The 26,252-nt window shown below is 37.7% G+C and overlaps 1 protein-coding gene across 4 annotated transcripts in view; it reads left to right on the forward strand.

The window, feature by feature from the left end:
• The first annotated feature begins 7,903 nt into the window (after positions 1-7,903).
• Positions 7,904-26,252, forward strand: part of LAMA2 (laminin subunit alpha 2) — a 336,473-nt gene continuing 318,124 nt past the window's right edge. For all 4 annotated transcript variants that reach the window (XM_086877039.1, XM_086877040.1, XM_086877041.1 and 1 more), the window contains exon 1: positions 7,904-8,351. In XM_086877039.1, coding sequence (XP_086733165.1) covers positions 8,261-8,351 — 91 coding nt within the window. In that variant the 5' untranslated portion in view covers positions 7,904-8,260. The remainder of the gene's footprint in view (positions 8,352-26,252) is intronic.

Here is a 26,252-nt window from a genome sequence, read left to right on the forward strand (position 1 = left end):
AGCCATTAATTATGACATTTTGAGCCTGGCAGTCCAGCTACTTCTCAACCTATCTAACAGTTGATTCATCCAGATCATGTGTCTTCAGTTTTGCAGCGAGCTCTCTGCAGGAGATGATGTCAAAAGACCTACTAAAGGAAGGTATATTACATGAAACAAAAAATAACAGCAAAGAATATTAAAAAGTACCTCAGTTGCCCAGTGCATACAGTTGTGTTTTACTGTGTTGCTCTCATAGATGTCAAACCATTCCTTCCTTTTTGTAAACAATAAAGCCAGTGCCTGAAAGTGAAAAAAATACACGCGCAAGTGAACTCTCCACAAACCAACTGTACATGGCAGAGAAATCAAGTAATGCTGTCTCAACATCTTTGGGATAATAACCTGAAGAGACAACAAAAAAACCCCAAAATTTCTCATATAAAGTATACAGAACTCTGTTGTCTAGGTCAAGTGGAAACCACATTTGTTTTCTTATTTCTGTAATGAAGAAGCAGATTTCAGAACAAGTTCCAAAAGTCTACAGTGTTGGACTGAGGAGAAGAGCCTTCTGTTTTTCTGACCACCAAGTTATCAGCCTTCATATGAAATGAATTTAGGAATGTATCTTGTTTATTGTAATCAAGCTGTCAAGCTAAAACTTGACAAGAGATATCTGAAAAAGATTCTGTTTCTTGACTATAAATATAGAACTGTTTCATTAGCAGAATTACTTTCCATATGCCTCTTCCTATGTTTTATGGGTTCTGTGCAGAAGTAGTATTATTTTGGATGCCTAGAACAGGTGTAGTATTTGTATTGTGTACATAGTTCCACAGGCTGATGGGCAGTTACCATGAAAGAAAGTTTTTAGAGTTCATGACAGAGACTAGTTTTATTTGACTAAAATAGATGTCAAGCCAACAGTAATACAGTGTGCCTATCAATAAAGATTGTGTAATTGGATATTTATTTATATGAAAGATGCTTGTCTAATCTGGCCATTTAATTTTTTTTTTAATATTATAATTTCATAGAAAAACAGCTTCCTGATGGCACCAAGCCACAATTTCTCTTTGAGGATGTACATGCACATTAGAAACATCCCTTAATTTTATACTTTAAGATTGCTAAAGGGAATGTATTCTATCAGTACAGAAGTTGACCCTAAGATATTTTTGTAGATGTACACAAGGGCATTTGCTAAATAGTTCATGATACACTGTTCTCTCAGAGGAGACATTGAACTCAAAATTCTTCCTTTTATATATTTCCAGTTTCTAGATTTTCATATTTTTTCCTTCAGAAAACCTAAACTCAAATGACTCATAAAAATCTACTCTGCAACTGCTTCTAAGAACCCAACTTTAAGGATGCAGACAAGATGTGGAGGCTTCTTTATTGATTGGAAAATTATGTTACTGCTTAAATGAAGAAGTTCACTTTTGATCATGTATACAAACATGTAATTTGACAAAAGTGTGACATCCACTGCTCTTTTACAAAATTCTCCAGGTTTTCCTGGTGAACAAAGTGTATCAATTGACTTTTTATCACAATAAGGAAGAATACACTAACCATCTGTCACTTTGCAGAGCAGTTGCATGGAAGAAGTCTTTAATGAAGATCATTTGCTTGGCCCTTTCTGTTTTGCAGTAAATCAGCTGAGAAAAACTCAATAGTAGTTTAGTAGTAGAAGAGATTCAATGTTTCCTTCCTTCCTGAGTTCCTGCCTTTCTTTTCCTTCCTTTCTTTTTTGATAATTTGCCTTCTAGTTAGTCACAAGCTTCTCTATTCTAAGACACAACCATCGTCAGCTTCAATTGCACTATGATACAGAGCTCTAAAGGCCTTGATTGAGAAACATACCAAAGATTTTTCCTCATCAAACCATAGTACAGCCAGCTCAGTAAGATGCAATCCTGTGGGCAAATATAACCCTGCAGCTGATTACATTGATTCTAGCACTTCATACCCAAAAATTCAGATGTCTCCAGGCCCACCCAGGTATATGTGAGGTGTGGGGTATTATGTTATCTTTTGGATAGTCCTGTATGGTTATCTCCTTAGGGCCATGATGATTTCTGGTCTTGTAAAATGTAGAAATATTGATGACACATTTTTCTTTCATAAATTAAGGCATCAGAGTCTCAGAGAGGAACAATAATCTTTGTTTAGAAAAGTATCAGGAAATGAAGAAAACATAATAAAACTTAGGCAGACAAGCCAAAATTTTAGATTTTACCAGATATAGTAACATGGTCTCCAGATCTACAGATCAACAGGAACATCAAAACAATTTCAAAAACAAGCCAAAGAGTTTACCAAAAATTTTTTTGAAGATAAAATCTTTCCACTATGAAAGAAGGAACTTTAATGCCTGTACGTTTGAGGATATAAAATGGTAATCATCTAGTGAACTGATCCTTGTTCTCAGATTACTGTACCAACCTGCTTTTGCTAGTCTCTGGGTGTGATGTCATTGCAAAGAGGAATATCACCTAAGCAACCCTATAATGCTAAAAAGCTTATAGCTGAACTATGTAGAAGGAAACAGATGGGGCAGTATCTGGAAATTTTATTTGTCAGATATCGCCCATCTGTTTCTCTCCCTATCTGCATGTTTTGCAGTAATATCCTTTTTTAGGAAGGCAAGTCAATCTAATTCTACAGAATTGGTTTAATCTTGCGTTTTATTATTATTTTTTAATTTTTATTTTTCACCATTCATTAATGGCTGGCAGGGAAACATAAAACCCACACTGGTGATTCAGCCAAAAAATTTTTATTTCCATTCTATGAGAGGCAAAGTTATACTTCAGGGCAAAATTAGTAAATGTTAACTTTTCTTATTAATTGGATCTAGCAATTTTGAGTTTCTCACATACAATGGACTTCCTAAATAAATGAATGATAGAAAGTATTTTAAAATGCATTATAAAACTGAGACGATTATGTGTCATTTTAGACTAAGTTCTAGTTTCTTTATAGTGAAATGAGTAGCTATTAAAATCAGTAGGTCTTTTTTGGCAGCTATCTGATTCTCTGAAAGCAGAGCCACAAAAGGCTTTGCATCAGGTATATTATTTATGGAGAATACATAAAGACTTTGGTTGTAAAAATTAATTATGGGCTGAGAAATTCTTTTTGTTTTCTGTTTCATATTCTCAGCTAAAAATTAACATAATGTCACTGATACTGCTCTTTTATTTTCACAGAATCCAAATTAAAACAAAAGCCACTTAAAATAGCAGCATAAGCATAAAATAAGTTATTATAAGTCAAGACCAGAAATAAGTGGCACTTCCAAATGGCCCACAGAATCCAATATCAGGCAAGAACATGACTCCTCTCTGTTCCTTATGCTTAAGTACCAATACAGAGGTACTAACAGACGAGCATTTAGCTTTTATAAGACTTAATGATAAATAATGACAGTAAGTAGGTTGAGTGTACTAATTAATCTGACTAATTACAGGGGTGGTGAAGAAGGCAAAAGGGAGGGGTTGAAACAAAATGATCTCTATTCGGAAATGAGCTCCATCCTGATGCCATGTCTAGCTCATCGAACTGTAACAACTCTGCTCTTGACTGTAGGCTCCTCAGCATGCAATGAACTGCTGTTGCTGTCATCCTCTCTTCTCAGTCTCTCTTGCTAAATTATTAGTTACCCTCTCTTTATTATCTAGGCCCAGGCCTATTCTATCCTCCCCCTGTTCTTTTGATTATTTTTCCTTTCTTTCCCCCTTAATTTTACAGGACTGCTTTCTGACCTGCAGCTATCTGCATCAGCTTTTAAACTGACAATACTCGGTGACCCTGGCAACAGAGGGCTTCACAAGAATAGTTTTCTATCAGTGTTAGATTCTCTCTTTTTTTCATGTGTCCTTTGTCTACTTTGATCTTTAATTCTGGTCTCTACTTTGATATTGATTCCTAGTCACATATCTCATTTCTTTATCCCTTGTCTGTCTTTTAACTTGTCTTTTGTCAGCCCCTTCCCTAACAACTGCTTTGGGTGATCACAACCCTGGCACGAGGACATCCTGGTTCCTCCTGACTTGAGTCCAAATCATAGACTGTGTCTCACCTTGCCCCTAAAATGGGTTAATTCTTTGATTCTTGTGGATCACATATTTCAACTCATCCTAAGTGCTGTATCTTAATCTTCTCTTTATCCTTTAAAGCTCATTTTTAATGTTTATTTTCTTTATCCTTTGATTAAGAACAAAGGATACAAAGGAAACTTAAGAACACAGGACAGGGTCGCACAAGTTATCAAATCCATTCCTCCTGCCTTTTGCAGGCAAGTTTGTAATGGAATTACTTTCATAAATCTGCCAAGATCTACTTTCAAACTGATTATTTTTTCCCCTCTGCTCTCCTAACAGAAGGCTGTTTCCACACCTTATGATTAGAAACCATCTTCCATTTCCCATCCTATACTGATCCGTATCTTGCTTACGCTCTTTTCCTTTTATGACAATTCCATCCATTAACATCCCTGTTATGCTAAGAACTGTCTCACATCTTATTTTCCTAGGTTAAACAAATCAAACCCTTCTAATCTATGTGTCTCAGATAAGCTCTCCCTTCCCCAGAGGCCTCTGCTCTGTTTAAGTCTGAATAAATTCTTGAACATGCGTGATTGTAATTCCCTATGATATCCTACGTGGGATGCAATAGTATTAATTTTCATATCTTCACTGGAAATATTTTCCCCGATGTTAGGCTTTACGTATTCTAGGCTTTCCTTGCTTATTTCATAGCTGCATCATTCTGGTGACTCAAAAATGCCTTGTGACTCACTGACTTCCACCCAGGAGTCTGGGGCTATATTCTTTATTGATCATTCTCATAACTGTTACTGATAGCCTTTATTGGCATGACTCAGGATCTTTTAGCATTTAGATCTTCTGATTTTTTTTATATTTGAGTCAGTGAGAATAAAAATTCTATAAACTCACAAAGTATATTGGTATACATAAATGCAAAAAATTTACAAAATATACATTGGTCCTCCCCAGTCCTATTTTATCAGCAGAATTGATTTTAAAATCCCTCTCTTTAATGCAAAGTCATGAAAATATTAATTCATATTGGTTCCCAAAAAAGTCCTTATCTGATTTTACTCACATCCTTCTCTCAGCCCAGCAGTTCCATCCTCAGTACAAACTACCATTAATGCCCCTTTAGCCACTGCTTTAGCTAAAAAAACTTCTTATCTAGCTTGTTACAGCCCAGGGTGCAGCTCTGCTCCAGGCTCTGCTCCAGGCTCTGCAGCCTTGTCTCCTCACTCTTATGGGTTTGTCTGCCTGTGCTCAAGGCCACTTCTGACCCGGCACAGCCATGTAACCTTGTGTCAGGCAGGGGTGACACATTTGATGTGGGAGGAAGAGCTTGAAGAAACTTTGTTGGTTTCTCCCTGCATTTAAGGAGTGGATGCTGCATTTATGTTGCATGTTTTACATTGCAGCTACACATGTGCATCACTTTGCACCTCACTGATCCTGCCCCTGATTTGCAGACTTGATCTCAGATCCATCTCCTGCCTATGAACTTGTCTGGAGATCTGTTATTTTGTTTGATCCTTGTTATCACCCCAAGATCTTCCTTTTCTGCATTCAGAGACTGCAGGAGGACACTCTCCACTGTCCAGTGGAACCTCAGTGGTGCCACTTCATCTTCTAACTTGCTTCTCTTTCTGGAGCAGCCTGCTCTTTCTGCTTCTTGATACAGCTCGGCATTTTATGGTATGAAATTATTTCCTGTGGTTCAGATGTAAAAAATCATTGAATGAGTCAGCAGGTCTTCCTGGCATATCTTTCCTCTTGGTGTCCCCAAAGTATTAAAAGTTTTGTATCTCTGTATTAGCTCTGACAGGTGATGAGGTACCTGGGTATGCCAGAAGTGCTGCTAAACTGAAACTAGGCTGAGTTCTAACAACATATCCTCACGTTAAAGACTACACAGGTTCAACAGCATGGTAAACCGATTCAAATAAAAGCTCATGTAAGGTCAGATGTTGTATTTAATATTAGCACAATATTAATACTTGGGGCAGTAGGGAACCCCCATAACGAATCTGCTCTTGATCCCAAATTCATAGAGATCATAAGTCATGAAGATATTTTGCAGATACCTCAGATCTGATGAGACCTTAACATAAAGCAGCAGAGGTTCCTGCCTTCAGGTCTCACTTCCAGTTTCTACAATCTGCTTCTGGAGTATTGCCTGAAACTCATCTGCAGCACTTGCAGGTTTTGGAGACCTGGAAGGAATTTCTCCAGCTGGGGGACTATGCAAGTTATGCTAGTATGGCTTTTATGCAGCAGCTGCCACTATGCTTGACCAAATTCAACCAATAAATGTGTTATTAGAATCAAACCTATGTTGATTTAGTCAGATCCCTAAGTATGAAACTGGCACTAAATTCTCCAAGTTACTGTAATATACTTGGGTTGGAGTGTTTATCTATTGTACTTAATTCACTAGATTATTCCTCTTGCACATATACACAATTCCTTATCGTCTTGTCAGCTTTGTTTTGTGAGTATACAAAGTCAAAATTTTTGCATGAAGGGAATTGCAAAGGGAGAAGTAGCTGGAAAAAAGTAGCGACTATTACTGCTTGTAGGGAAACACCTTACAGACTAAATAAATACTGATAAAACTGTGGGTAGAGTAGTAAACATCATCTCCCTCTCTGTCCCTCACAGTTCCCTGACTATGTATACTTATAAAACAAAGATGACAAGACGAAAAGCACCACGGTAAACCTTGAACTTGGGTTTCAAGTAAGTAAGAAGTGCAGAAGACCACACATACATAATTTCTTGGCATCAGGACTCCAGTATTTTCCATTGACTTACAAGTGACAAATGGCCGAGCCATACCAGAGCACTCTTGTTGCTGTCCTGTGTCCTGTGCTGGCAGAGCAGCTTACCAAAGGCCATGGAAGCAATGGGTGTCCAGTAACAGGATTTCCAGCAGCAGAGTTCAGGCTTTTAGGGGAGAAACCTCAGAAGAGAGGTTTTGTGATGAGCTAAGGGCATCAGAAGAGAAAGTCTGCTTGGAGAGGGATGACAGGGAGAGAAACAAATTGGCTGTGTGGCTGGATGCAACAGTCTATCACGTGCAAAATTCTGCATTCCTCAAAGGTTGGGTTTGGAGTGACAGGCAAATTTACTAATAGAAAATGCTATAGCTTGAGAGCTGAAATAGATGCTGTACCAAACACATGCTTATCCTCATTGTTGGCTACAGCAATGAGCACATAGATACTGAAATATTTATGTTGGGAAATACATAGAAGTGCTTAGTCTTGACGTGAATTACAAGGGAAGCTCAATTTGAAGTGCAGTGGTACAAGACTTGTTTAGATGACCATCCAAGTCAGAACTGGGCTGTCAGCACAATCTTGGTTTTATGCCACAGATATACTGTGAATTGAGCCCAGCTCACTCTTTCTAACAACCCATGACTTCCTTTTTCAGTGTGCTCACACAGGTTGGCATCGCTGTTCCACGAAGAAACCTGGTTTCTACGGACTTTTTTAAAGCTTTTTTTTTTTTTTTTCCAGGAGAACTGTGCAAGAGTTTTTAATCCACATTTTATATTAGTGCAAAGTTAATTAGTTAATTTTTCCTTTATGCAGTAATATCGATTTTTTGCCTGCCATACCTGGCTAGTGCTGACATACTACTCCCAGGCACGACAGGAAAAAATGTGCTTCACTCTGTCGCAGTCCTCGTTTCCCAAGTGTCTCTCAGAAGGCTATTTCCCACCCCCCTCCACTACAGCACAGGTATTTTTTTCCTCTGTCGGACAACGCGATAAAGGCTAATTTAAATGGCGAGCACACTTCCATGCGAGAACACTTCCCAGCTCCGGGGAGCGGCCGTCGGGGCAGGCACGTGCCGCCGGGAGCCCGGAGCCCTGAGCCCGGAGCCCTGAGCCCTGAGCCCGGCGCCCGGATCCGCGCTGTTCCCCAGCCCGGCGCCTCCGGGGGCCTCCCGACGCGTGGGGCTCGGCAGCTGCTCCCGGGCCGCGCTCCGGCCCCTCGCTGCCCACGGGCTTCTTTCTCGCTGCCCACCGGCCCCGCTCGCTGCTCGGCGGCCGCGGAGCCGGCGGCGGGGCGGGGAGTGTGTGAGGGGGGGCAGGGGTGTGTCCTGCTCTCCTGCTCCCTGCCCGGGGCACAGGGGTCTCCTCTCCTCCCCCGGCGGCCTCGGCTCACTCTGCCGGCCGTCCCGCGGCGGGACGAGTGGGCTGCCCGGCAGCCATGGCTCGGGAAAGTTTGCCGCTGCTCCTGCTGCTGGCGGCGCTCGGCAGCCGAGGCCAGTCGCCGTCGCCGCCTCCGCCGCCGCAAAGAGGTACAGGGGAGCGGGGAGCCCGCGCCTCGCCCGCCCGGCCGGGACCGCGGAGGGGGAGGCCACCTCGCCACCCGCTCGGGAGTCCTTGTGGTGACGGGAGGGACGAGGGGACAGGCACCGAGCGTGACAAGGGACCCCCAGCCTGCAGAGAAGGGACTGGGCGGGCGGCACCAGCGCTGGTACCTCGGTGTCCGGGCCGAGGAGGGGCTGCTGCGGGAGCTGCGCTGCGGCCCCGGCACATCCCGCCTGCCGCGGCAAGTCCCGCTCCCTCCCACACGCGCCTCATGGTCGGAGCAGCGCAGGTGGGCAGCGCTGTGGGCCGACGTGCAGGGGGAACCGTGTAGGTGAGGGACGGCTGGAGGACGTGACCCGCTCCCGAAGCTCACACAGGCGTTACGGGCTGATCTGCTGGCATCCCTCCTCCAGCCGGGATGTGCCCGTCTGCCGGCATCTCTGTGACAGGGGAAGCTTGATAGGCTGTGTTGGAACACGTGTGGGATGCCTGCACCGCTCTCAGTTCAGGTGGCAATTTGATGCGCTTAGCCCAGCGCTAAGGCTTTTCTCTGTGTTAAAAACCAACCACGACTGGAATGGGAACAGAATCAGTTCTATCCTGCATGGGTAGAAGATGTCTTAGACATACCATTATCATGCATTATGCAGTGTTTAGGTGTGTTGACACTAGAAGGGGATTTTTTGTTTGCTTTTTCAGCTAGTGTTCTGTGGAAAGATCAAAAAGGGTGTTGTACAGGTACGGGAGAAATAAACTTTAGTCAGTTTCTCAGCTCTCATAGGAAATCCTTAAAACCATTCGTCAGCCCACAGTATTTCTTCTGGTGCTTACACTTGTGGTCTTAACGTTTTTAGCCTTGCTGAAATTAATTCAGTTAGAAGATACTGTGGGTGTGTCAAAATAAAATTAATTCAAGCCCCTGGATTAACAGCTATTTTTCCTTTGGCCATGATGTCATATGATAGGGTGAACATTATGGATTAGGAATTTTTAGTTTAGGTTTTACTTTAGAAAACACAATGCATTGACGTTTCATGAGAAAAGGTCTCAAGAAGCTGACAACTTAATATGAATTTTATTCATATTAAGTGAGAATAAATGGTAGGTGATCAAATATCTGTGTAGATAAAATCTCACCCAGAATTAGACTGTGTTTAGGTAATGACTTATTGGTAAACATTAAGGACTAGGATTTTAAAAGTTGAGCATTTAAAATGCAGTACATAATGAATTTTCTTCTTGCTGATCTTCTTTTTTTTTTTCCCTCCAAATTAAATTTTTTGGCTAATATTGATGTGGCATTTCTTTTAATATTCTCCCTCTTACACACATACACACAGACACTTTTAGAAAATGTCCTTTTGTTTATGCAGAATCATGGTTTTCTTTAACCTCAACAGTGAAGAGATATGTTAATTATTTTCCTTTTAATTTAGAAGTGGGTGTGTTTGGTGTTCATCTGCTGCATCACTGATACTATAAGTGAGTTCTGTAATTCAATGAGGAATCCCAGGACTTTTAATTAAATGTTAATGTAGTGATGAGGCCTTCTAAACTTAGCAGTTGAATTTAAGTCCTGGCCTGCCAAATTTTTATGCCATTTACTGTCTTCTAAAATTCTTTTTAAGATCTGTTGCAGCTGCTAGGAGGTGCTAGCACTATGTAAATGTCACTGTGTTGCCCACTACAAACAAAGAGGTAATGAGTTCCTCTGTATTGCCAAAAGTTTAAAAAGTCTGATTTCACTGAAGTCCTGGGGGATTTTTAATGTGTACAAGAATGTTACTAGACCCATGGTTTATATCTTTAGACTTACAGCTTTTGTTTTTTGATTTGAATGTTATTTGGTAATAACCATAATGTTGGATGCTAAGTATTGCTTACTAATTGTTAGCATCAGTTGCATGTCTGTGGACAAAATTATGTAACAGAGCTGCAATGCTTTGAAAAACACTATTTGAGACATCACAATGAATTCCCATGTTGTTTTATAGAACAGAACAGTTCAAGAACATCTTGCACCTCAAAGATGGGAACAGTCTGTATTTCTTTTTTTATTTCTGTTCTTGTGGTTAATTTCTTTTTTTCTTTTAAAATTGTTAGAAGACTTACTGTGGTTAGAAACCTGGAGTTAATTTCAAGCTGGTTTTTTTGTTGTTGTCGTTGTTGTTTTTTTTTGGTTTTTTTAGCTACACATATTATCTGTTCTTTTGTTGTTGGAACACTAAATAGTCATGCAGAATTTCTGTCATGGTTTGACCCCAGACACTGACCAAATACCACACAGCTCCTTACTCACTCCTTCAATAGCAGGACTGGGGAGAAAATCAGATGGGTAAAAGCTCATGGACTGATATAAAGGCATTTTAATAGGTAAAAGCTGTGCAGACAAATAAAGCAAAACAAGGAATTAATTCACTGCTTCCCATGGGCAGGCAGGTGTTCAACCATCCCCAGGAGAGCAGGCCCCCATCATGCATAACAGTTACTTGGGAAGGCAAACACCATCATTACAAACATCTCACAGTTCCTCCTTCTTCCTCCCCCTTTATATACTGACCATGATGTCATTTGGTATGGAATATCCTTTGGGTTATTTGGGGTCATCTGTCCCAGCTGTGTCTCCTCCCATTTTCCTATACACCTCTGGCCTCCTCATGAGTGTGGCAGTATAAAAAGCAGAAAAAGCCTTGTCTCTGTGTAAGGCCTGCTAAGCAATAACAAAAACATCTCTGTATTATCATCATCACTGTGTTCAACACAAATATAAAACACAGCCCCATGTCAGCCATTGTGAAGAAAATTAACTCTGCCCAAGCTGAAACCAGTGCAATTTCTCAGAAAATGGGAGAATCAGAACCAGAAAGGCATGTGTGTTCTTGAACAGTTTTTCTTAAAGGAGTACGTAACTTGCAGTTGAGGGAAACTGGCCAAAGTGTTATGTAGTGTTCCTTTGAATCTTGAACCTTGGTTCATCCCATTCAGTGTGGAATGGGAGAGAACCAAAATAGTAGTAATTTAGAAAGTAATGTAAAATTTCTTTTGATCTTGAGTTCATGCGTTTATGAAGGGATGTCAATATCTGCTATGAGAGAGAATGGAAGCTATGTGTCTGAAAGGAAGGTGTGAATAGTAGGGACAGGGCTAAGAAGCATACATTGCACAGTAACTTGATCTGTAGTGTCAGCTGCTGACACCAGTGGAGATAATTCATGGAGTACAGGTGCTTCTAGCATGTATGGAAGGAAGTGTAAGTTGACTCCAAGAGGTGATGTATATATGATGCTTATAAAGTCAAAGTGAGATTTCTCACTTGAAAGAGAAATGAGGGATGAACATCAGCAGGATATGACAGGTGCCAGTCTGTTAGGCAGTGGATGGTGTCAGGCAGGTCAATATTTTTAAGTCTTTCTGTAGGTGTACAAGTTTCCAGAGACTAGTTCAAAACTAAACTGTGTTCTCTGTGTTATGTCATTGCAACTAGGATTTATATGATCCCTTCCCACATACAAACATGTGTATATTATACCCTATACTCTGAAAAGTCAAGAGACAAGGCTAACAGGACATTAGTTTAGTATTTCAGATCCTAAGAATGAAGAATGTTGTGTAGACTTAGAGTCTTTGTTTCCTGAGGCAAAAAACCACCCCAAATGCTCTGTTTATGTAATCTGTTAAAGCAAAAGCCAAGTTTCCTCTTTGTAGGCATTTCTTTGGAGTAAGGTCAATTTCAAAACTAACCAATATCACCCAGCTCTAATCTTGTAATGGAGAGCATTTCCATCATGGCTGATGGCATTTAAACATTCAAAGCATTTTGCTGGCTGTCTTTGGAGAACAGGGCTTGTAAGAGATTTAGTTGGTAAATTTGCATTCTACTTTCCTGAGAAAACATGACTTAGATGATTGTTTATCAGTTTGTTCTCACTTAAATAAATTTTGAGACTGTTACCCAATATCAGCAAATATAGAAACAATGCAAAAATCTTTACTGTATGATCACTGAAAATCAATGGCTATTTAAGAAAAAGAGTCCTAAATAACTTTATCTTCTGCAAGAAGAATAGTAGAATTTAGCCATTACCCATTCAGTCCATGTAAGTCAACCTGTGTAGAACTCTGGTTTCAAAAATATGAAGGAGATTATGTCTTTTGTGGAGGTCTGTCATCTTAGAATGCGTAAAATTATGTGTATTTTTTTAAATTTTTAATATTTACTTAATTCAGCTTCAGGATTTTATGACAAGTAGCAAACTTTGTTCACTGAAGGTGTACTGCAGTATGCTACATCCTGTGTGTTCCCTTTTCACAGCCAGTCTGTATGCTCTTTAATGTTCTGGCAGATAAATTTTTGGTGATCTGGAAATGATGATTTCTCTTCCTTTTTTATTGTTATTTATGTAAATGTATGTGTACAAGACCATAATCAGTTTTAGCAACTCTTTCAGCAGTATTTACTACTGTCTGATCAGTAGGGACTAACCAGCCCCAAAATGGTGGGAGATACTGCTCTCAAATATACGTTGTGATTGCTTTTAACTTTTCACTTCAAAGCTGTTGTCCATATAACTTTCTTATAGTTTTATAACTGTCTGAGAAAGTGAAAGCAGAGGGAATTAATATGTATTCAAGCTTTAGAATGTGAGAAATAGTAAAGGGCCAGCCTAAGGTGTTAGAAATAGGTAGAATTGTCCAGACTGACTGAAGACAAGAGTTTTTTGTGTACATGCTTTAACTAGAAATAACTACAGCCCAAGCAAATGAGGTAGGTCTTGTACAAGAATGTGTGAATTTCTCTAAGCAACAAATAGGAACATAAGATGGTAAGACACACTTTATATTTAACCTCCTTATTATTAATTTTTCCTCCAAGTCTTTTACATGAGTCATTCTTATTAGGCTTAAAATGCTAAAGTCAGAACAGTGGTTCTTTAACCTGTTCCAAAAATCCGCTTTAAAATAATACAGCAAACAATCATTTTTAATTAATTCAGGCTGGAGGAAGGAATCCACCCACACATGTTCTAATTTCTTATCCAGCTACTTGGACTGACAGTTTTTTGAGATTATCGTGTTTTGGAATAAGAGGCAGCATGAATTCCTGCAGCAGGGTAGTTTTTTCTTTTCTTTTTTTTTTTTTTTGTTTTCTTTTTCTTCCCCCTCCTGCCGAAGTCCAGACTACTCATATTTATAGGTCAGGAATGGTGGTAGGACACAAATACATGCAGATGTGAACCAGTGTGCATACCTAATTATCTCCTTTTCTTTCCCAGCTTATTTTTCATTGATAATAACTCCTTAATTACTGGATATTTTTCTCCTAACCAAGAGTTTTGTCTAGAGTATGTGAGCTCATATGTCACACACTAGCAACTCAGGCCACAGCAGCAATCATACAGACCAAATCTTGCTTACAGATGTGCAATACAGACCAAAATGTTATGTTTGTTAAACTTTATGCTGTTTCCATTCATGTGTTTGAAATAGGAAAGGGAGTTCCTTGTGCTTGCCAATAAAGCTATTTCATGAGCTGGCTCCTACTGGTGACTACATGTTATTTATTCTCTTTTACCAGCTACTGTAGTTGATAGCAAATTCCTAGTTTCTGTTTTTCTGCAGTTTTCATGTTTTCTTCAATCCAAAAATGTAGATAAGAGAGGTTCTGAAGAAAATGGTTTTTTGCACCTCTTCTGTACTGTGGGTAAGGTTGAGATTAGACTTTTTATGATTTATATTTATTAGAAAAATTATAAGATTTCCAGAAAAAAATAACTTGGATTTGTGTGATTTTTGTACTGACAAATAACCAAGATCCCTCAGGACTCTTGCAACACTCAAAACAAATAACTGTTACTACTCACATTTCTTGCAGCAGTTCAGTCTCCATTAGTTACACCTTAGCGTCACAAGGATTTTCATAGGACTCTTGCTCCCTGCCAGATTCCTCTAGCAGACATTATCTTTGAATCAGACCTTGTAATAACATTAGACTGTAAAGCAGCTGTAGTGGTATTATGCCAAAGAACTCTTGTGAAAGCTCAGGAAGAATAATGAACATTCCTGCAGAGTGGATTATCCAAATACCATTATAATGCCTTGTTCTGTCCCAACTGACGTGTATGTACTACCATCATGATTCATGGATTTAAGATGTAATAAAAAATAAAATTATCTAAAAGTGAACAAAATAGCATATAAAAATTATTTTTATAGCTATATAATTTTTTTTTTAATGGAAAATTACTTCATCTTCTCATTGTTCACCTACCCAAATAAGTGGGGGTGTTCTTCAAGGTCAATTAGAAAGAATTAGAAGAATGCCTCTAAACGTACTGTAATGTATTTCCCACTGCTAGGGGAAAATGGAGCAATGCTGGGGACAGGCAGTCAGGAGGTTGGAGGTGCAAGAAAAAGAAATCAGAACCCCTGTTTTTCTGCACACTTCCAGTGATAATGAGAGTTAGGATTCAGTTTGGTTTTCTACATGCACACCCGCTCCTTATATGAACCCTGATAACTTTTGATGCCACTTTCACTCAGGCTACCTTTAGGTTTTGATGGGAGATGCTGAATGTGGCAATTTGTTACTCTTTTTATGCTAACTGGTCAAGAGCTTGCAGTCCTGTTCCACAGAAATGTCTGGGTAATCTCTACTGTAAGGAATTGCATTATATATTAACTTTCCTGGAGTTTATCCTGCACTGGGAATGAAGAACTACTGCTATACATTTGTTGCTGAATAACTTTCAGACTGAGAGAAGGAACAAAGAGCATTATTTCTACATATGACTGTGTTTCTAAATATATGTGATAAAATACTGTGTGGTAGGGATAAGTATTTTGTGCATTTTCTGAGCATTTCTGCAGCGGTGATAACGTGAGTAGTCTGGATACCTCTGAAAGCCACAGAGCTGTATGGAACAAGAAATCCATGCCTTTCAAAGAGTACAAAATAACATGGTAAACATACAGGCCTTTTGAATTTGGTATGTGAGACCACCAGGAATAGAACAAGTATGTTTGTGCAAATCCCAGAGCTGGTGACTGGGATGTGGTGCACTTGCATATCTAATTTGACTGTGTGAATTACGCATGAATTTTTGCCTTGTCAACAAAAAGAGGATTGCAGACCACCACAAGTACATTTCTTATGTTTAACTTTAAACCATCACTGACACTACTGAATTAGTTAATATTACCAGGAAAAACACAAATCTTGATACTATTTCATCCCTGTGGATCACTTTTTTTAGTCAGCTTTTATGACAGTTGTGGCAACACCCCAACTGTGAATATAGGAATTCCAGCATGTAGTTCGTGGCATAAACCAGAGTACATTTCTCATTGGTTTCTGATTTTTTGTACAATTGGAGATTATTTTCCATTAATCATTCCTTCTTAAAGATGACTGAGCCCTCACAGAAAAAGGTTTTCTTTACCATGGGAAAAATGCCCACACAATCTTTTAATTGAAAAATACATTTGTAATATGCCTACTGAGTTAAGCACAATGTCTTTCTACAGCTGGATGCAGCCTTCTAAATTAGTTCCATTGTATTAAGGTTGTGCATTGTGTAGACTTAGGATCTGTGTGTGTCACTTTTGCTATGCTTACATAGTAAATATGAGAAATATTTTCTAAATTCAGAGTAGGCGGGAAACCTTTACATTTATGCCCTATAATAATTGATTATGCATGCAGCTTCAGCTTCTTCGCCGCACTGGAGCTTTGACATAGAGAGTAAGACAATCACTTGCTAGAAAAATTAATAGTTAAATGCTTGTATCATCTTCATAGCTTGCAAACTAGAGGAGAAAAAGTACTGAATCTGCCTGCCATATTGAAAGGAGTTACTGAAAAGTGACTTTGAAGCTCATAGCTTAATTGGTGAAAGAACTTTTGTGGCATATAAAAGCGATGGAGAAAGCAACAATAGCAATATTCATCATCATCTGCATCAAGAGTTTGAGTCAGTTCTTGGAAAAATAAGACACTGTCTCATAAGAATAAAGTGGGACTCAAGCTGTTAGCCTGAGTCATTTTTCTATTGAGGATAAACCTTATCCTTTGGTCAGAGTTGGTACACTCATGATTTCAAAATCAGCTGTATTTCATAGACAATAATATCTAAAAGAATCAATGGATACACTGTCTTCTAATATGTTGGTTCTTCATGATAATTCACACGTCTGAAGACTGTTTGTACAATACTTTGCTTCCACTTGTAATATCTTTTTGTCCCAAAATATCTATTTAAAACTTCTCTGATTCAGAGGGTTTGATGTAGCTACTTGTTCTGCCAGTCTGCTTTTTGCCTGCACCTCAATTATGTCCCATAATGTCACTCAAAATAATGAAATCGTATGTGTGTCACAAGTAAGAGAGAGAGATCGGTGCTTGGGCAGGGTACAAAACTGTGTGCATAGTTTTTGCATAGTGCTTCTGTTTTTCATTATCTATAAAATACGGGTTTTATTTTAGTAATTTATGACTTTTGATTTGAAAACATAGCTTACAGATACAAATGAGATTGCAGAAACATGTAAAGGTTGTCAGTGCTTGTTTTAAAAAAACACTGAGGAACACAATGTACTTGTTGAGAGTACAAATTTGGGAGGCAAGACTATTTATGCCTGGCTGAAAGACGAAAAATAAAAATAATTAGATATTCTGTGAGATTACTGCTAAGAAATGAAGCTTTTTGCTTCAGGAATCAACCTTTGCTGATATGAAACCTTGTCTTTGTATTCCAGGCTCTTTGGGACTAAAATACAAATGCCGTACAGGGAGAAGGTGGTATGGTACTGGATAACATGTTTAAAATAATTGATGAGAAAAATTGTGGTGATGAACAAACTAATGAAAGGTACACAATAGTTTCTGATTGTATTTAGCATTATAGAAAACATAGATAATATCCTCGGGGTTTTGATCTGAACAACAGATACGGAAGGATAGAAAAGCTGATTTATGAAGTTATCAACTCTGGGTATAAGATTTGTTTTTAGCATGAAAATGTTTGTGAAATCAACTTTGATACAAATTAATTAAAGCTGAGGAGTGCTTTCAGCTTAAAGGCTCTAGGAGAAATAGGTATTTGAATTCAAAGCTTATGGAAGGTTGTAAAGAATTTGCTGTGAAAATGCTGATAAAGTAATGGCATTATACAATTGATTGTTGAACAGGTTATATAAATAGCCTTATTAGAAAATAAATAGAGGACAGAAAATATGATGCTCAGATGACAGAACAAGTGTAGAAATAGTAAAGACATGGATAAATATGTTGCATTTGCGAGATCCAGAGTGTTTTTTTATATTATATGGAGAAAAGAAACTCTCAAAGAATGCGTATTAGACGTATTAATAAGGGCTATAGTAGTAGACTGAGTATCATAAACTGTGATACCACAGAAAAAAAGGAAAGAACTCCATTTATAGAAAAATTAATAAAAATTTTGACAAGCTATATGCCTGTCTGGGATGGAGTTAGTCTTAAATTGAATTGATAGATATAGATAGATGTGAACATTAGTTATGTTGGAAGCCGTTCAGTAATTTTTTGTAATGCTTCACTTAATTCTGCTCTTCCTTACTTAGCATGAGAAAATGCAGCATTCAGCTAAACAGGGTTCAGCTAGGTTCTTACAACTCAGTTATTAAAGATCCAGTAAGTAGCAAGTGTTCTGCCTTGTCTAAGCTGCCATGACTGATCAGGAATTCCAGTTGTACAGTCATTTATAGACCATCAATTTTCATGTGTATCTAATCATCTCTTTGGAAAATGGGATAATTTGTAGGCAGTCTGCTTCAAAAATGACGATATGTATTGTGGCTTGAACGTAGACTGTACTTTAATCATCCACCTCACTTCTGTGTATTTGTGAAACAAACCCATTTCACATTTCTCATGCAAGAAATTCTCTGTCTCACTTATCCTTAATTTTATTTGTAAATATTTTCATGGAAAGACTTATGCCTGGAAACATTAAGAAGCACAGCACAAAAAGTGTCACGGAATAGGCAGCTTGAATAAGTGAGGAAAAGTAAGGCTTAAATAGATTCATAGTTTCTATAAATATAGGTTTGTGTAAGTTGTTGCAAAGTGAAAACAACTCCTGATGTAACACTCATAGTATGGACTTCAACTACTGCCTCTCTTCCTCTGCTGTAACAATCACAGAATGACTTGGATTGGAAGGGACTTCTAAGATCATCTTGTTCCAATGCCTCTGCCATGGGTAGGGGCACTGGACCAGGCTGTTCAATGGCCCATCCAGACTGGATTTGAACACTGACAGGGCTATGGTGCATCCACAGTTTCTCTGGACAACCTGTTCCAGTGCCTCACCATCCTCACAGTAAAGAATTCCTTCCGTTTATCTAAACTAAATTTCTCCTGTTTGTTTGAGCTTTTTACTCCTTGTCCTGTCACTACACTTCCTGATGAAGAGTCCATCCCTGGCTTCCCTGTAGGCCCCTTTCAGACCCTGGAAGGTTTCTGTGAGGTCTTCATGCAAACTTTTCTACTCTTAGTTGAACAGCACAGATGTTGTTGTTATGCCAGCAGAGTGTTCTTCCCAGTTACTGTTGCAAGGGCTCAATCAGTTTTGTGCCAAAGAAGCTGAGTGACTGAACAGTGTGTGCCTGAGATAACTTGACAGACCTCCAGGGTAAAAATCTTATGGGCCTCCAGGCCCATAAGAGCCTTTACACTGCTCAGGTGCATGACTTCACACATGGTCCATAAAAGGTGAGCGCTCTCTTAAGCTACTCTTGTCCCATAGTGTAGAGTAGTTCCTGGGAATTAAAAGGAAATTTAGCTGAAAGGTATGAAAATAAATACTTCCAATTGTCTGAAAATCCATTGATGAATGAATTCATTAATTGACCTAACTATCTTTGTAATACATCATTTAGTTTCAAAGTGAGTCAGCATTATTAAGACAATCTGGAATGAGATGAAATTCATTTCCTCAATCAGTTTAATAAACTCAAGTAATTATTAAATTTCATGTTAAAAAGACATTATATTCTGCATAGCAGACCTTTAAATCACTTCTGGAATTAGTTTAAAAATGTAGCATCTGTCTACAGTATGACAGTTCCTCTACAATTATTTTCTGGAAGTGAAAGTGAACTTATGTATTCCCTGTTAAACCAAATCCACAGAGAGTCCAATGAAACAATTTTCTCTCAATCACTACCTGGTTTTCCTTTATGGCTGTTACTTGAAATATCTGAGTAAAATTGTGTGATTTGTACTCATTTTAGGGGAAAGTTAGGTTTGTTTGAAATTACAGTGAGATTCTTACTGGCTTCCTCGTGGCAAGAATTCAGCTCCATGTCATTATGGAAGAAGTATACAACATAGAACATAACATTTTGTTCTGTCTTACTGTTCTGCTGAACGTATTTGTGTGCAAGCCATTTATTTCTACAATGTCTGGAAGAACAAGCGGGTCCAGGAGGTCCCAGGGGTGTCAGAATGAATTGTTAAACTGAAGTATTCGCTGTAGTTGAAAGCTAGGGAGTGAGTGGCTATACAGAGCTATGAAGAAGCATTTAGTGTTTCCTGTTTAAGTGAGGCTGTGTTTCTATCTTTGTATCAGCTCCTTTGATTCTACAGCAGTACCTTAACAGTAAACAAAAGATTTAAGATAAACTAATCCTGGAAATAGTATGCTAGGGGAAGTTCTTTAAAATTACATATACAGATCCATAGTAGTCTCTTTTGTTAGAAATTAAACTTATCTGTGTTGAATTTGAGATGTTTTCACTGTATCAGCTGGGCCGAAGAAACAGCTGTTCTAAGTCTGTGTGGATCAAAATATTGACATGTCATCATATGGTACTTCTGGAATCCCACTGTTCTGTTTCATAAACATTAATCACTCCTGCATATGCACTTATGAGTGTATCTATGTTTTATGGAAAACTTGACAAGGAGTAATGCCAAACAGTAATAGAATTCTTTATGTACAAATAATTCTTGTAATTTTTACCAGTGGTAAGAAACTTCAGAAAAGGATTCAGCCTTTATTGGATAAAGTGTCTTAAGAAGTAAGCTCAAGGTTTTAGAGGCTTATTCTAAAAGAATTCAGATTAATTTTTATTAGCAGAGCTAATTGTATCTGACACCTTATTAGATTCTAAGGTGGATTTAATGTGTAAGAGTGTATTTAGTGTTATTTGACCTAAAGAGATTTTAAGATATGATACTTCTCATCCTTAGTTTCCACTAGGAAATATAATTAGCATGAAAGTGAATTAGTATATTTGCTTTATATTTATTTATTTGTTTTTAAATTGGCAAGCACACACAAGCTGTTTTCTTCCTGAATATCTTTGTAGCTTTCTTCTCAAAAAACCCCTGAAATTTTAACCTACTTTATCTCTAGTTAATGGATGCTCTCTTACTAAAATCTTAACTGAATTTTTGTCCCTGGTGTGTTCTAGTATACATCAGAGAACTTAAGCTTCATCGCAATGTATGTTGCTCTACCTAAGATGCAACAAATATAATGTTTAGAATTACTGCATATTGCTGAGATGCATTAAAATTCCAACCACATTAATAATCTAGGGCTTTCAGAATTTGGCAACAATGTTGAGTCAATCTGTGTTTTTGATACTAGACTATGGGTGCAGGACTGAGATAAAGAACATGTAGTTTAAAGCAGACAGATGGCCCTTAGACACGACCTGGCTGTAGCAATAGAGACTGTAAGGAGAAACAAGTCAGGAGATTGTAGCTATTCTGAGGCACTTAGTTTTTTAAAATAGTGTTCTTAAAAGCATTCTTGACATGAGACAGATCGTATTTCTCACCCTTGGAAGAAGCCTTTTCGTGTATCAATATGTAATAATATAATATTGTTATACTTCATCCCCTTTTTCTATGGAATGTTTCCGCAAAATGTCCATTAAATTGAAATTTTTGTGTCTGTCTAGAATAGACAGACTTGGAAGGTGAGCTAAGCTGTTCTTTCCACATTCATAAATGAGGTCTGTATACTGCTATTTAGATAAGTGCATTGTGCTTTTGATATAATGGATGTATAATGGAATACTGAATTAATTTTAGTATTCTAGTAACGTTTTTAAATCTAGCAGGTTCGTGTCTTCTGCCTACAGACAAACTTATCCTTGAATCTGGCAACTTACTTGGTACAAGACCTGATAGGGAAAGGTGAGGTGCACATACCTTGAATAATTCGTTTGTGCGTCAGTCCTCAGCCTCATAAAAAGGCTCAAGAGGATTATTTTAATAGGCCTGAAAATAGAAGTAGTTCTTGTCTGAGAAAAACATGCATATGTACATGAACCTTTGTCTTCCTCAGAAGTGACAGGGATGTTTTTTTGTTTAGTTTGGGGTTTGTTTTTTTTTTTGTTTGGTTTTTTTTGCAAAGCAAGAGGCTCTCTTGTCAGAATGTACTTTTGAAAAATAGCAACACTTCTGAAGCCAGATGCTCTATGATACTGGGTAGTCTGTTGTTGGATTCAGTTATTTGAAATGTGTGATGAGGGATTGTTGTTTTTCTTGAAATCTGTAATTAATCTGCTTGAGGGAATCTGGGGTCAGGTTTCCTTCCCAGATAGGAGTATTCAAGCACAATATTCCAGGAAACGCTTCTGGCTGATGCTTTTTAAGCAATGCATGGCATGATACATATAAATATATATAGATATACAATATATATATATATATATATATAATATACAATAAAATATATTTAGATATTATATATACATAATACATATAGTATGTGTATATAATATACATTATTTTAATATATTTTATATATTTATATCTCTATATATTTCTCTATAGCTATATATATATATATTATATCTCTATATCTCTATATCTCTATATCTCTCTCTCTCTATATATATAGGGGTTTTTTACACATATTCTGTTACTCTGGTCCTGGTGAATATGGATGATTAGCCCCACATGTATCAGCTGACTAGGAAAATGGCAACATGGTGAATGTGTGGTTTTTAAATTTGGTATTTGTCTTAAGGTGATGCACAGTGGTGTGGAGAGAGTGGTGAAGCAGGTGAAAGCTGTAGAAAGAGTTGTGTAAATAGAGATACTGTCCTTTATTTAAGAGTAGTACACTTTCAGTGTTCTTGTTCTGAATGCTCAGTATGGGATTTTTGAAAATTTTCCAGTTATTGTTTTAGAGGAATGCTTAGAGTTTGCAGAGTCAGGCCCCAGAAGGACGAGTAATGCATGAAGGACACAGAAGTTTAGTGGCCTTCTAAATCAGGTCACAGCCTATTTTTTTTGCCTTTGATAACAAACTCTTGTAAACTTGATATTTGAACAACATAAATAGGAAGTTATAAATTTAAATAAAGGTTAAAAAATAATGCCCTAGATTTGCATCTGGATTTTGTTACCAGTCTTAGAATGCTGCCCAGAGCAACAGCATGCCACATGGGAAATCTGATAACGTTGTGAATCTTTCAACATTATGCGTTCTAATCTGAATGTGGTTTCCTGTAGTATTGCTGATATGCCAGATAAAACAAGTTTGGATCCAAAATCAACCTCTGTTATAAATGGATGCTCTCTGTTACCCCTATTTGTCCTGTAATCTGTGATTAACTGTTCCCTATCACAACAGGAAAAACGCTATTATATTCAGTTTTGTGTGTAGATTTGCTTCCAAAAGGTAAGCAATTGCTGTTTACATGACTGTTTAGTTCAAGTGCAGTGATGTTTCATTTTATGGTACATTTATGTGCAGAAATACTTTTATTCAAAGCAGCATCTTCATGGCAACCAACTGCTTTCATGTTTCGTCAATGGCTAAAAAACTTTTCACCATGGTGATGAAATTGTCATGATTTGTCTTCCTCAAAGTAAGCTTTTTAAAAATTTAGTTGAAGTTATATACAATAGATTACTTATTGAAAATTGAACTCCAGCAGCAAAATTTGTATGAACAAATAAAGTTAATTATTTTGCTCTTTCTAAGTGCTAAGTAGAATTTATGAATAAAAATACCAAGATCTGGTCCCTTTCATTCCTTTTTCCCTGTCTGAGCAGACTTCCATCAGATGTTTAGACATGAATTAAATGAATTCCAAAGTCCACATTTCCTACTTACGCTAAGAGTTTTGGTGGTTTTGTGCTCTAAAATATGTAGTATTACACAATAGTCTCTCCCCATTTCACTTAAGGATTTTCATATTTCTAAAGAAACAAGCAAGTTTTGCTGCTCTCTTATGCTAAAAGTTTCTTAACATTGTTTTTCTCTAACTCAGTATGAGTCATTTCAAGAACATAACCAAAGAAAGAAAGCTACCACAGAAACCCAAGCCACTGAGACATGAAGTGCCGGGGGAAGTATCTACACCAGTCAACATCAGGCGTGTAGCTTGATTAGGGAGATGTTCATTAACAGAGTTGTTTTACTTCATACAGAACTTCAGAATACAAGTTTGAGGTGCTCTGATTTCTCTTCTGAAGGAGGCTTGCTCAGATCTAAATAGAGATATTAACTGCTCCAAATTTAGGGGCTTTACTTTCTTGCCTTATACTCTGCTACTGTTAGACAAGAAGGGAGGTCATGAAGAAAGAGATAATGTAATTGAATAATGGATTATATAATTAGCAATTGAGGCCAATACTGTTTAGATAGAAGGGCAAAGAAAGAATTGTAATGATAAAAAATATTGGTGATGTTACAATAAACTTTTTGTGTTGAAAGATTAGACTAGTCTAGTCCCCACAACTGAGAAATGCTTCCTTTTGTTTTCTGGATCAAATTAATATTCAAAAATTCAGGAGAACAAGTTGAGTAAGAAGTGTGAAAATGCCTAATCCTTCCCTCTCCTTCTCAAGTAGTTTGGAATTTGTGCCAGTCTCCTAGGAGCTGAAAAGCATGTATTTAAATTATTTTGGACAATTATGGATCAGTCCATTGTACTGAAGCTATCTGGTTTGTTTCAAAAATTATGCTTCTGATGCTTTATTGGATGGGGAAGAATGTCAAAATTCACAAATCATGTACTTGGTGGAGGTGACAGTAATTGAAGTCTCAGAAAATGAACAATACTTGTAGTATTTCTAGGAGTGGAAATAGCCAGAACTAGAGCAAGTCAGAAGCTGAGACCTACACTGAAAAATGCAAAACTTCCTTTTTTCTTTAGAGCTCTCATTTTTGAGTATTACATGTTGACTATATTTTGTCTATAGCTTGCTACAAGTACTGCAGGCAAAGAAAGTTTATAACTTTCATTCAACATACAACAACATACAAAGACATAGAACTAAAGTTTTCAGTGCCAAAACTGGCAATAGAAACCAGCTACCAATGTCTTCCGTAGACATTTTATTACACAGCTATATTCACTGAGAGTTAAAAAGACATGGTTTTAAGTTGCTTTATAGCTCTTCTGTGAAGAAATTGCATCTGTAAAATATTACTTGCAGCTGTACTTACGGTTTAGTGATAGTTGTTAAAGATTGCTATTATGAAAGGAAAAGGAAGCGTATTTCCAGTTTTCATTTTGAAATACATGTAAGCTGAATTCAAGAAATAAGTATGATTGTGACTTTTGTAAACCCACGAGAAGAGCAGGAAACCCTTGTTCCTCTCATATTGGAACAGTGTCAAAATGATAGTTTCCATCCTATAATAATTTACTTTGACTTATCTAGATAGTGCAGAAAATTCTGCATGCCTGTCAGGAAATTGAAGTCTGTAAGATATTCCATACGTCAGGATTACAATGTCAGGGAAGAAAGCATAACAAGATGGCAGATTTCATGTGGTAAGAACCACATGCCTAGGAACTCAAAACAGCAGAAAGTTTTTCCAATGTTATTGTGTAAAGTTTGCTGTTCAGGATTTTTTCCAACTAATTTAATTTCTATCTTTCTGAAAAATAAATAGCCCAAGAAATCAAAATCATATCTGGAACTTGGGGTACCTATGTATTATGAACTTTATGTATAAGACAAAGATAGTACCTAATGCCAAACACTGATGTCTTAAAATTGAGATTTTCTGTATTATGAGACCAGTGTTAAGGCATCTGAATTTGCAAAAACAGGGATATAAACCAAATCTCCTAGAACACACACCAGTACACAACTTTTCATGGCTATTCCCGTATTTTCTTTTCCCTCCTCTCACAGTGGAATCTTCCCTTCATAGTTTTTTGGGGAGCAGGGATGGTATGTAAGATCTAAAATAGGTTCCTTGAAAAGACTGTGTTTTAACAAGTGGTAGATTGCCATGTCATAAAGCTTTCTGAGAAAAAGTGGTAAAGTTTCTTCAGTTTCTTCAGGTTTTTTTTCATTTTTCCAGGCACAAGATATGATCAGAATTTTTGAAAACATGAGTTTATGTTGTAAAATGGAAATGTTGTGTTTCGTTTGTGTAGCATGACAAAGCCCAAATATTGTGAAAGTAGAAGCTGTGTGTCATCTCCATTACCTTCAGAGAATAGGTGTGGTTCATGGTTACTACTTCACTAGATTTGTGTACTTCTATTTGAAAGGAACTTGGCAATCTTGTCATTGAACTTCAATAAATCAAATATAATGTAGCTGTTTTCCTTTGAGATTTTTTTGTACTTTCTAATCTAAAGCTGAGCCAACAGAAGATGTTTTCCCTCAATAGCATCAGACACAATAAACAACTGTTGTTGGGAAGTCTGCCTATCCTTTTGTGCATATGAACTGCAATTTTGCATGACTTGAAGGTAGATGTTGAGATTATGTACACTATGGAGGATTATTAGAGTATGTGTGGCAAGTGTGCACACATTAGGCAATTTAAATGCCTTTTCAGCATGCCTCAGTGTTTGGCTTATAAAAGTTTGAGGAAGATGTTGAAAATTGGGAAAGGCAGTATTTGTGG

This window comes from Cyanistes caeruleus, chromosome 2 (genome assembly GCF_971803275.1).
Source record: "Cyanistes caeruleus chromosome 2, bCyaCae1.hap1.1, whole genome shotgun sequence".
In the NCBI taxonomy this organism is placed as follows: domain Eukaryota; kingdom Metazoa; phylum Chordata; class Aves; order Passeriformes; family Paridae; genus Cyanistes; species Cyanistes caeruleus.